Genomic DNA, 13,038 nt, shown 5'->3' with positions numbered 1-13,038 from the left:
TGACATTGGGGGTTCTCATAACAAATGCCCACTCTGATGACTCTACACTGAAATCCCAAATTAATAAGTCTCCCTCTCCAACACTCAAATACTCCAATCAACTTTTTTTAAACATCCCTCAACTACTCTTACTCCCACCCCAGCCAATCTTAACGAGCAGAAAACCAAGTATTGTCTCATACTTGAGGAAAGCCTTTTGCAGAGACTAAAACACAAACAAGGAAAAGAAAATTTAAGAGCAAATAGACTACACAAGAGGAAGAAATATCCAGAGAAAAGACATTACAATCAAAGAAACAAGAACAGGATGCAATAAAAAACAGGAACAGAGAACAAAGGAGTTCTTAGAAACTAAAATAGAAATTTTAAAGCTCCATAGAAGAGTTGAAAGATAAGATTCTTCAGCTCAGTGCAGAAAGAAGAACAAAAAAACAAAGATGAAAAATAGGACAAAAGAAAATTAGAAGATCAATCTAACATAGAACATCTAACAGGGGAAGCTCCAGAAAAAGAAAACAGAAACTAAGCAATCAAAAAAATTAAGTCAAGAACATTCCCTTTGAAAGCCACTGAATTGCTTGACTGAAAAGGTCTACCAATGAATGTCTAAATTAAGAGATAAAAAAACAGACAAAATAATGTGAAAATTTCAGAACTCTGAAGCCAGAGTACCTTCCAGAAATATAAATACTGTATATTAAAAAAGGAATTATCACACATAAATGATCAAGAATTATAATGACTTTGGAACTTCAACACAGCAATACTGGAAGGTGACAATGGAGCAATGCCTTCAAAATTCCAAAGAAAAATGATTCCCACCTTTGAATTCTACACCCAAACTATCAAGCAGAGTCATTTTTCAGTCATTCCACATCTCAAAATAATTTACTTCACTTGTACTCTTCCAAGAAGTTACTAAAGAACCAAGAGTAAACAACATGGGCTATAGCAAACAGCAAACCCAAGAGAGGAGAAACAAAAGAAAACCTGAAGAAAACAGTAATACTTGTATGTGTTGACCTTGTGCTGAAGTTTTCTGCCCTCCCACCTCCAAGCCCTGATGCCTACCACAGCTGTGGATAACCATATCATCCTCCTCACTCCCAAGTATTTTATTATAACACAGGCTACTGTAAAATTACAAGCAACAAATATTGTGCAGCTCATCCCATTCTCCCTGACTATATTTCTGCAAAACATCCACCCACGCTAGAATCCTATCACATGCCAACTTGATTAAACTGATGTTTCCTAGGATGCATGACCTAGCTCAATGACTTCTCCAGAATAGGTCCCTGTAAAGACTTAGGAAAGCTGAAGCCAGACTATGATCCAGGTAGTCTCTTTTCCTTTTTATTATCCTATCTTGGAGCCTTCAACTAACAGCCGTAATATTGCTTTACACATTTAAGTCTGTGACTGCTATTCAGATTTTCAAAATTAAACACAGATTGAGAATTTATAGGTGGTAAAACTCTAAAGACAAAAGCCAAGATAGTGCTTACACCTCTAGAGAAGAAAGGTGGAAGATGCAATTGAGAATAGGCACACAGGGCTTCTGATAGTAATGTTCTATTTTTAAATTGTATACAAGTGTCTTAATGTTGTTTAAACTCTACATACACATTTTATACACATCTTATAAATGTACTATGTATGATTCGTTATAATGTAAGCAGTAAAATCTTTGGAAAATACATATATGGTAAAAATGATCCACTATTGTGCTCAGCACTTTCCTAAGAATATATACTGACAAATGATTTACTATATTTATGACAATAATTATATATATTTTAACTTGGATACACTGTCTGTACCCAACATATTAATAGGTACTAAGCATTAGTTATTATCATACATTTTCATAATACAAAATTTGTACAGCTGCTAAGACTTAATTACATCACAGTAGAAAGTGATGTCAAATCTCTGAAAAAGAACCATCTGCCACTTACTTGTCAATGTCTGCCATGTTGTTAAGATCTCCAAATACCTATGGAGAAAAATATCAGTGTTTAAAAAAAAGTATTATCATTTATTTAAAACCTGTAAAAACACTGGAAGCCAAAACTCTTCAAATCAATACCATGTTGAAAACCACCCCAAGTAGAAATGTATATTCCCTTTAAAACAGCATCAGTTTTAAGAATTAGAAAAACTCACAGAACATATAATGACTTTCTAAAGTCACAAAAAATAATTTTTTCATAGAGTACTGCTTAAAACAAGCAAGTTACCAGTAGGCTTTTTGAATCTATTGTATTAGGACTATGATAATAGCACCATTGGTACAGAATCCAATATCTGCTATAATTATAGGAAAGGAACAGTACACAAAGGGATTTTTATTCAAATTTTTTTAACAATCGTGAATGGTCAGTTTTTGCTTACAATTTTAGGCTACTTAGCATTTCAAAACAAACCCCTTCATAACAGTATTCATTTTTTATCAAATTCATGTTAAAAAAGAAAAACCTGCTGCCTACTTGTACTTATTACGCCCCCTGGAGATCTGTTTGAAAAAGGCTTAATAATAATCCCTGCATCAAGTATCAGCCATTTAAACTATTTCGTGACAGTTTGGAAGCTCTGGTCCCAACCTATAGCAAGTAGGTCTTCCCTTGTCTCTTCAAAGGTACCTGTACCTTTTGTCACATCACTGATAACCACCAACATCCTCATCCTCTACCAGATAAGCTGGCACATTGTCAAAACTTTTGGTTATAAGACCTGAATAAATGTACTGTTAGGTTTGATCAGAGCATATCCTAAGTTCCTTCCTACTAAAAGATTAGTTATTAACTTAGAGAATACTGCTTTTAGAAAAACAAAACTTAAGCCAGGCACGGTGACTCACACCTGTAATCAATCCTTGCACTCTGGGAGGCTGAGGCGGGAGGATAGCTTAAGGTTAGCAGTTTTGAGGTTGCCATGAGCTAGGCTGATGCCATGGCACAGCACAGCACGGCACGGCACCCTAACCCAAGTGACAGAACAAGACTCCGTCTCAAAAATAAAAAATAAACAGAAAAGAAAAGCAAAATTTAAGGTGAATGCCAACATTCAGGCAGAAAAATGGCCGAATGCCATAAATAATCTATAGATTATGAGAAAAATACAGGTTAAAATAGAATCCCACATTAAAATTATCTTTTAAAAATGAAAATCTTAATACATACACATAAAATCCTACAAGATTTGATTCCTCTCATATCAACATGCTTAATACGTCCCAATTACCTAACAAAGAGGTAAGAATAGAACAGATTGATATTATCAGACAAATGTTAATATTTGGGGGAAGTATTATTACTGATCCAACGTCTATCTTTTAGATAAATTATAAAGAAAATATTTCTTCCCAATATATCCTAGTCTATTTGTAAATATGTTTTATCTGTTTTAAATAATCCCTACTAATACTGAATTTCTCTAGTGATGCTTGGGTAATTAGCCAGCATTTACAAAATGTTTAGCAAATAATTATGAATACTAATTTAAAAATAAGGAAAATACTGAATCTTACTTATCAAAGAAATGCAAGTGGGGTTCCAGTTGGTCTGTCAAATCATCAAGGATGTTCTTTTAACACAGGGAAAATTGTTTCTTATATCTGGGCAATGTTCCTATAAACTGTTAACTTTCTGGAGAGCAATCTGGCCATAGGAATATCAAAAGGCTTAAATATGTCCATCTCCAGCCTTAGTTATTTACTTATGAGAATCTACCATAAAAAAAATTATAAAGAATCTAAGGCCTTTGCTTTTCACGTTTGCCTGGTGAACAAGTCTTGCACCTCTTTTGGCTCTCAGCTCAAAGTTTTACTTCTTCAAAGATGCTTTCTCTAACCTGCACATTCCAGTTAAATAAGATTTCTTGGTCATACGCACTCCTATAAAACTCTATTTTTTTCCATCATAAGATATCTCAGTCTGTATAGTGTGACCTAAGGTCTGTATCTCTCAACTGACCAGACAAGATCCACGATTACAGAGAATTATACCTGCTTTTACCAATCGTAGCACTGTATTCTTCTTCAGAGAAGTACACAAAGCTTGTGTTATAAACTTAGTACTATTATGCAATGTGCATACAATGGAATGCTTTGTATTTTCAAAAATGAAGCAGACCTCTGAGTTGACAACAGAAAGAACACCAAAGCAAGGCATAGGATGTATGGTAAAATACATATGAATATGTATACTCATATATGCACATGCTTTCATATAAAAAAAATCTTTCTGGAAAGATACATCAGAAATCTAACAGTAGTTTCCTAAAGGAAGAGACTGTGGGGAAATGAGAACTCGTTTTTCATTCTGCATTACATTTATGCATGGGTTAACAATGGGGATACGTTCTGAGAAATGTTTCACTAGGCGATTTCATCACTGTACAAACATTACAGAGTGTGCTTACACAAACCTAAATGGTATAACCTACTACACATGGGCTATAATAGTATAGCCTAGTGCTCTAAGCTACAAACCTGCACAGCATATTACCAAATATGGTAGGCAATTATAATTCTACGGTACGTATTTGTGTATCTAAATGTATACAGAAGGTACACTAACAATACGGCATTATAATCTTATAGAACCATCATCCTATATGTGGTCCACTGTTGACGAAAATGTCATTATGCAGGACATGACTGTATTTGGTTTTCCAATACTCAGAAACTTATTTAATAACAATTTGGAATTTGCTGGGCTGAATATAGTGTCTAGTAAACCCAGCAATTGTCAAAAATATGAAAGAAGCTGCATGTAGCAGCTCACATCTGTAATCCTAGCAATTGGGAGGCTAAGAGTTCAAGACCAGACTGGGCAACACAGACCCCATTTCTACAAAAAACATTTTAAAAATTAGCCAGGTATGGTGGTGGGCACCTATAATCTCAGCTATTCCAAAGGCTAAGGCTTGAGCCCAGGAGTCCAAGGTTACAGTGAGCTATGATCAGGCCACGGCATTCTGGCCTGGGTGACAGAGATATAAAACCTCACCAGCTTCCAAATTCAAATTTTTGTTTTTGTAACATTTTAACATGTTCACAGAAGAATGGTTATACTGCTATCCTCAGTGTCCATTCTGCAATGCTATATTTAGAGTCACAACTTTTTTTTTTGCTGTTGCCCAGGCCAGAGTGCAGTGGCACAATCATAGCTTACTTGAACTCCTGGGCTCAAGCGATCCTCCTGCCTCAGCCTCTGGAGTAGCTGAGACTACAGGAATGCACCACCTCCCCTGACTAATTTTTTTTCTAGCAGAGACAGGGTCTTGCTATATTGCCCAGGCTGGTCTTGAACTCATGGACTCCACTGATCCTCCCACCTCAGCCTCCCAAAGTGCTGGGATTACAGGCGTGAGCCAGGGCACCCAGCCCTGGAGTTCAAATGCTTAAAATGAAATTATTTGTCTTTATTAAAGAGAATCCAAGACAGACCAGGACGGCATTTATCTCCCCAGGGATGCCTACTATAACCTGTCCATTTTTGGCTAAATTAGATTTCTTGGTTGTACACTAGGCCAAATTTGATAGTCACATTACTTGGGTTGACATCAGCTTTATAACAACCTAACTCAGGCAAACAACTTCTGACCCCATTTCATCATCTATAAGAAGTAGGAAAAAAATTTTCCCCCGCTGGATTACACTTAAAATTCAAGGAGCAAATCCATATAAAAAACTTAACCGATGTTTGATACCTAGTAAGTACTCAATAAACATAAGCTATGTGTATATATGGTACATTTTGAATTATCCTTAAACGTGGGATGAGGGTTCTGGCAAAATAATTATCTGGATGATGGTTAACATTATTTTTGACAAACATACCATTGTAATGCAAGATGTCAACATTAGGAGAAACTGAGTAAGGAACATATGGCAACTCGCTGAACAATCTCTACAACTTTTCTGTAAATCTAAAATTAAAAATAAAAGTTAAATTAAAAAGATTCCTTGCCTGATACTGATAAGCTAGATTATGTATATCAACTCTATCAATGGAAAATTATTAAAAGTATAGAGTAAAATATTTGTTAAAATCTTAAAAGCAATGAAACGCTAACAAGATAGTAAGAAATTACTACTAGTCCAAAATTAAAGGCAAAACAGGAAACAGAAGGCAGGCATTTCTGCCCTGAGGGCAATTGCCAATTACCAGCAAACATAAACTTTGGTTTTAAACATCTTGTAGTAAAATCAAAATCCTTGGCTTATCCAAGGTAAGGAATCTTTACAGCAATGCTCCCAAATTAAGCAGGACCCCAAAGCACTATATCCTCAGGGTACAATACTACACCATATAGCCTAGGTATACACCTATGTATATAGAAGGCTATACCATCTAGGTTTGTGTAAGTACACTCTATGATGTTTGCACAACAAAATCGCCTAATGATGCCATGTCTCAGAAAATATCCCCATCATTAACCCACACACTGTATATGTAAATAAATTCCATGTTCAAGACTTCATGACCATTAAGTGCTATAGCTTTTCCCTGGAGCACAGTGGAATCCAAGATCGAGTGCTTCTGAATTTGGTGCTGCTATAGTTTGAATATTTGTCCACTCCAAAACTCATGGTGAAATTTAATACCCAATGTGGCAGTATTTGCAGGTGGGGCATTTAAGGTGATTGGACCATGAGGGCTCTGCCTCCCTATGTGACACCCTAGTTCCCACTAACAAGAAGGCCCTTGGATTTTTCAGCCTCCAGAACTACAAGAAATAAATTCCTTTATAAGTTACCCAGTTTCAGGTATTTTGTTATAAGCAACAGAATATGGGCTAACACACATGTTCACTTGTAGCAGAACACTTTAAGTCACCAGAACATCTTTTAGAAACCAGTACAAAAATTACCTCATAAGTTTATCACTGCTATGTTATGTAAGCCTGGGTAATCACTCTGAACCAGTTTCCTTGTTAAAATGTTGACACTACCCACCTCTGAGAGCACTAAATAATACACATAGAAGAATTTAAAATAATGCCTGAATAATCACCCATTAAGTGTTGACTTACATATTGCTGTTGTGCTCTTTTGTACCCTCTTTAGAAAATAATTCAAAAGCTCTTCAAAATTACACCCCCCTTCCTCAATAAAATTCAAAATGTACAAAAATTCTCAAAGATTAAAAATATATCCAAATATGTAGCAGTAAAAAGCAGAGTTGGTAACCAGAAGTACAGAGGCCACTTTCTATGGCAAGCCCAGTAATGTGCTCTAGTGGTCCGCTGCCAATATGCTAAACAAATTATAAGGATAGGTATAAAGCAACAGCTCTCACCTTCTAACCCCAACTCTGCTCAACAAGGAACTTATTCAAATGAAACTAGTTTGACATGGAATTTAATATCATTAATGATAACCAGTTCCCAGTTATAATTTATAACATTCTTAGATAAAGAATGTTATAAATACTACTCTATGCCCTCCCTCTTCCCTTTACCCTATACCTTTTCTTTTCATAGCCCTCATCATAACTTAACATATAGGCAACCAATGTGCCTGTTTTGCTCATGATATAAATAGGTGTTAAGATATTTACTCAAAGAATAAATTAAGAACACAATTACAGGTATGATTAAACTTGAGGATCTGAATAAATTGATCATTAGTATTCATTGATGAGGATTCATTATCTCTAATCTGTTTGTTATATTCCAAAGTAGTAACCAAGCAAAAAATTAACAAACTAAGCAAAGTCCAGTATTTTATTTTGACATCTTCAGACCTTGAAGTCAAACGGATTCTGCCTCTTTAAGCCCCTTCTATAAAAAACCCTCTGTTTTGAACATACTTTGGGAGTTTAGAATCAAATCAGTCACTGGAGCCAAGAGAGGCAAGCTGAACAATAAAATGAGGAACAGCATTTTGGATTTAGTTCTGGTACAGGTGTTTTTCCAGAAATCTCATTAAAGAACAAGACCAGTCATTTGCCACATTTAATATTAGCTTAAAAATCCTGTCAATTAATGGCCCTAATATAAAAATAGGTACTTTGAGCTCACAAAATTTACAAAGATTTTAAGTTGTTATGGTGAAAACTTTTAAGTTTCTATTTATTAAATTAACATAAACAATGTTGGCTTGGAAAGAGCATTTCTGAAAGCCAAGGTCTTATAATGATAGATGTCCAAGTCTACGTGCCAATGTTTAGTTCCATATATTCTCCAAAGGACCAGCCTTCTTAAAACTAAACTATACAGTTAAGATTTAGACCATTATTTGAACTCAGGCAACTTCCAACAAACTTGAGGCACAAGAGTCCTTGAAGATCACTGTAAACCTCATTTACCTCCCTTCAGTTTTAAGTAAGCCACACTATACATCGATGTTTTTTCTCTTAGCCAAAGGTAATGTGTATTACTTCCTAAGTAAAATTAGAATGAAAGAATTTAAGCTAACAATAAGGACCCAGACACCAGTTTCAAAGGATGTTTTGAATCCACCTATTTTCAAAAATGGCAAATTTTACTTTACAGCTCTCCTGAAACCAGGCAAGCAGTGTTTAAGTTGCTGGATTTTAAGGTGTAGCCATTTCAGAACTGATCAGACCGTCTACTGAGGACATCCTGTGCCTGGTTCATCCTTTTTGTACTATGCAAGCCTAGTCCTCCCAGACAGATCTCGGTCTCAGCCTCCCCTCACTGCCCTTCCAGAGATTTTTTAAGTGGCATTGACAATGTAGCAGGCTACAAACTCGGCTAAGTTTATATTAACGCCCGATTCCACCCCACACTTCTTCCATCCCATCCCTACCCACCTTAAAATGAAAAGTTACTTAAGTATCTTATTCGGGGAACATCAATAAAGAAACTAATTTTTAAGAAAGCAATGGAAAGCCTAGAACAAAGCCATTACAGGCCAAAGTCTTTATTTTCATCTTAAAACCGTTTAGACGTCTAGATCAATTAGGATCCATTCTTCCCAGATAAAAAACACTAGTCAAGGTATCTAAGTTCTACCTGTATTTGGGATACATAAAACAATCTTTAGTTAATAACAGCTAACATAAGCGATTTACACGCATTAATTCCTTAAAATCCTAGCAGTGGAAGCCCTTCCCCATCGTGTACCAGCTAACATTCATACTGCCCTCTGGTACCAATAAAAAGATTAAGACCAAAGAGAAGCAGGAAAGTTTGAAACCCAGGGGCCGGGCTTATTAGCTCACTATTCCTTTCCACATCCCAGCATCTCTAAAACTTTCAGTGAAGTAAGGACGGGCCCCAGGAAGGAAGGGGTCTCCAGTCAGGCCCGAGCGGGCCCCGGAGCCCATCACCACGTGTCGCGGGAAGGCACCGGGGGGTTCCCCGCCCGCGTGGCCGCCGCCCCCAGTGGGCGGAGAGCCCGGGCGCCTCGCAGCCTCCCCCGGCCCCTCCCCGCCGCGGGCCTCGTCCCTCCGCGGCCCCTCCCTCCCGTCGGAATTCGCAGCCTCCGCGGTTCTTTCCATCCCCCAGCGGCCTCCCTCTGGGGGTTATTTTTGAGGGAGAAGCAGGGGCGTCGAGGGGGTGGCGGGCTCCACACTCGGGCCTGGCCCACACTCCCGGCGCCTAACGGCCCCTCAGTAAGCGGCCACCGACTCTCCGAGCACCCGGGCGTCGCCGCGGCCTCGCTCCCTCCCGTCCGCTCGGAGGCGACGCTGGGGCTTGGGTAACCTCAGGCCCTTCAGGCCGCGCCGGCCCCCACGGCGCCTCAGCCGTCCGGAAAAAAGCGCCGGCCGACGCCAGGGCCCCTCTCAGGCCGTGCGATCGGGACTCCGCGGACGGCGCCGGCCTCACAGGACGACCCAGGAGGCCCCGGGCGACCAACGGCCCCGCCTCAGTGTTCCCCGTCCCTCCATCCCTCAGTCCCTCTGTCCTTCCGATTCGCGGAGGCGGCCAGGCCAACTCCTCGTTCCCCCTTCCCTTCCAGGGCCCCATCCGTTACCGGTGGCTAGTACGGGGAGCCAGGCGGCCGGAGCTGCGCAGTGACTCAGGGCAGCAGCGGCAACGGGAGGAGCGGGAGGCGGCGCCGCGAGCAGATGGCGCTAAAAAAGACCCGAGAGCCCGCCGCTCGCGCTCATATACAATTAGCGTCAGCACGTAGGACCCGCTCCGCCGCCCTCCCCCTGGCCTCGTCGTCTCCTAGCAACGCGAGCGGGAGGCGGGGCCAGGCTGGATTGCCTAGCAACAGAACCGTCCTTCTTCCCAGGCGACCTCCATACCCTTACCTGGGGCTTCTCCGTCCAGGCTACCCCAGCGCTGCGCTTGGGCTCCCCCGGTTCCCGCCTGTGTCTATCTTCCTCCCCCTAGTACGCACCCCGCCATCTCTGTTCTCCCGGCTACGCTGGAAAGGAAATCTCAAGCCCATCAGTTGTGCAGAAAGGCCTGACCCGCGGGCCTAGCTTCAGGCCCGCCCCGCCCCCTTCGGCGTTGTGCGGGCGGAGCTTAGGTCGGGGCCGGTCTCCGCGGCCGGGTTCGCTCAGCCTAGACGTGGAGCGTTCGTTAGTTCCCATCCCTGCTGGGGCCTAATTTCTGCAACTCCCCCGGTAACCATTTTCCCTCCCCGCCTAAGAACAACAGTTCTTTCCTCAGTTACCACCTCGCGGTGTCTGCTGCAGGTTTTGCTTCTCCTAAATCCTGGGTCTCCACACCTTTCCGGAATGTTTCTCATCCCTACCCTCCATCCTTTTACCTGATGTGCAGTCCCTCATTTCTGCCTTATCTTTTTGATGATAAGAGCATATTTGCCATTCTCTAGATACTTTATAATAAGGACACGCTATGTCCCTTGTTTCATCTTTCTGAAAAAGTAAATCCTATTAAATCCTCAGGCTTTTGAAACCTCATGGCTACTTTTCAATTGATGCTGAACTGACTAACATTAACTTTTAAAACAGTAGTTTTCAAAAGTGTGGTCCCAGGGTCCGCAGACCCTTTCAAGGAGAAACTCAAAACTATTTCCATAATATTATAATACAAAGACTTTGCCTTTTGAATTCTCATTCTCTCACAAGTGTACAGTGGAGTTTTCTGGAGGCTACATGACATGTGATAACGAAACAGACTGAAAATAGAAGCAGATAAGAGAATCCAGTCATCTGCTATTAAACCAGACATTAAAAGAGATTTGCAAAAACTCGATTGGGGCGGAGATTAGTTATTTTTCATTTAAAAAGCTATTTTATGTAAACATTTGATTGCTTTATTGTTTTTAAATAAAGTAATAACTACTCAAAAATTCTATTTTAATTTCTAAACTGATAAATATAAGTGTTTGTAATGCACATAAAAGTTCTTGGGGGTCTTCAATTTTTAAGAGCATACAGGGGTCCTAAAACCAAAAAGTTTGACAACCTCTTCTCTAAATGTTGTATTTCTTGAAACTTCAAACTGCCTGAAGTCCTCTATTGTAATCCTCAAGTTTAGCAACTGTCTCTTCCACTTTAGAGGATTCCATTTTTTTCCTTGGCACTCCCCACCCTGATTGAAATTAATTGCCTTTCCAACTAGACACTAAAGACATCTCAGTTACTCATTCATTTTAGTTTTTCATATGTGATTCTTTTGTTTTTCTCAACCTCCTTTCTTTGTATGTGCCCTACTCAACAATGATGTAATGCTAACAAGGATTATAATAGCATCAATAATGGCTGGTGGGGGGGTGGCTTGTGCCTGTAGTTTCAGCTACTAGGGAGGCGGAGGTGGGAGGATGCTTGAGCCCAGCAGTTCGAGTCCAGCCCTGGCAAAATAGTGAAAATACATATATATCTATTTTATATATACTGTACATATATATTTATTTTATATATACTGTGTGTATACAATAAATAATAAATAAATAAAATAAAATAATGCTCTTCAGGAAGAACCTGCTGTACATAAACAAGGCAGACCAGTACTCAATATGTACATAAGCTTGGCACTGCCTCTTCAAGAGTGTTGCACTCTAATCAAAGCTATACACAATGCAAGGTAATTAGCATATTAAAAATGAGCCAGATAGCTATCACCTCCTTTCCATAAACCTTTATGGTAATAGAACTGAGATAAAATTGAAAATTTAGCCTTCATAATGGTTTTTATCTCACTTAGAGAGCCTCATCAATTTCAGGCACTTTATGGCCATAAGTTTCTGAATTTCTTAGGTTCAATCCCCCACCCCCATAATTAAGCGCTTATCATTACCAGTTTATATGCTCTTTCTCCCTTTTCTCCAGCTTGTTCCTCTCCTTTCAGTGTATCCTAGCCAATCTGAGAAACTAAACAATGAAAAATTGCTAATAATGCATGCCTTTGTAATATGGTCTTTTGAACCACAGTTTATAAATCTAAATCTTTGCCATTGAAGTCTAGGAAAAGCTAATCATTTATGCATTCATTCAACAAATATTTATATTCAGGCATGACTTGAAACACTGGAAATACAGCATTGAACAAGAAAGACAAGGTACTTGATTTTATTAAACTTATGTTCTAGTGAGGTGAGACAAATGATAAACAAGTAAGGAAACAATTTCCAGTATGGGTAAGTGAAAAAGCTATAAAGAAAATAAAATGAAACAAATGAGTAGAAGGCAAGACCTGAAAAATACCTTTGAGCTTTTCATATTGACCCCTCTTATGCCCCAAAAAATCACACAATGTAGTTAACTCATCTAATTTAATTGTAATAAATGGTGGCCCTGGTCACTGATCTTGGCCCATGCTAAACTTTCAGTTGAAGCTCCTTTTTTCGTGCTCACTCAGGTAACACATATTCTAAAATTGAAGCTCCTTTTTTTTCATCCCCCATTAGTACTAGATTTTTATTTTGTAGATTTTTATAGCATAGTAGCCTACAGATTTAGAGATACAGCATTGGAGTCATATAGCTAAAGTTTTGTCCCTATTCTACTGCTTAATAGCTATGCAACTTTGGATAAGTCACTTAACTACCCCAAGTTCAGTTTCCACATCTTTAAAATGAGGACAATAAATGTGCATTCCTCATAGGGTTGTTGTGAAATTTTAAATAACATATATAAGTTG

General features: G+C 39.1%; 1 protein-coding gene across 5 annotated transcripts in view; it reads right to left on the bottom strand.

Moving 5' to 3' along the window:
* The window catches only part of NAP1L1 (nucleosome assembly protein 1 like 1), a 30,519-nt gene extending 20,437 nt beyond the window's left edge, over positions 1 to 10,082 (bottom strand). For 2 of the 5 annotated variants that reach the window (XM_045553340.1, XM_045553341.1), the window contains exons 1-2: positions 5,849 to 5,877; positions 1,962 to 1,999 (exon numbers count right to left, since the gene is read on the bottom strand). In XM_045553340.1, the coding sequence (XP_045409296.1) occupies positions 1,962 to 1,999; positions 5,849 to 5,872 (62 nt within the window). In that variant the 5' untranslated portion in view covers positions 5,873 to 5,877. Of the gene's footprint in view, positions 1 to 1,961; positions 2,000 to 5,848; positions 5,882 to 9,955 lie in introns of those variants that run through there. The other 3 variants (XM_045553343.1, XM_045553342.1, XM_045553344.1) reach the window with 3 other exon arrangements.
* Between the last annotated feature and the right edge of the window lie 2,956 nt (positions 10,083 to 13,038).

This window comes from Lemur catta, chromosome 6 (genome assembly GCF_020740605.2).
Source record: "Lemur catta isolate mLemCat1 chromosome 6, mLemCat1.pri, whole genome shotgun sequence".
NCBI lineage: Eukaryota > Metazoa > Chordata > Mammalia > Primates > Lemuridae > Lemur > Lemur catta.
The sequence above is the reverse complement of the archived record's forward strand: the minus strand, read 5'-3'. Positions and strand labels throughout refer to the sequence as shown.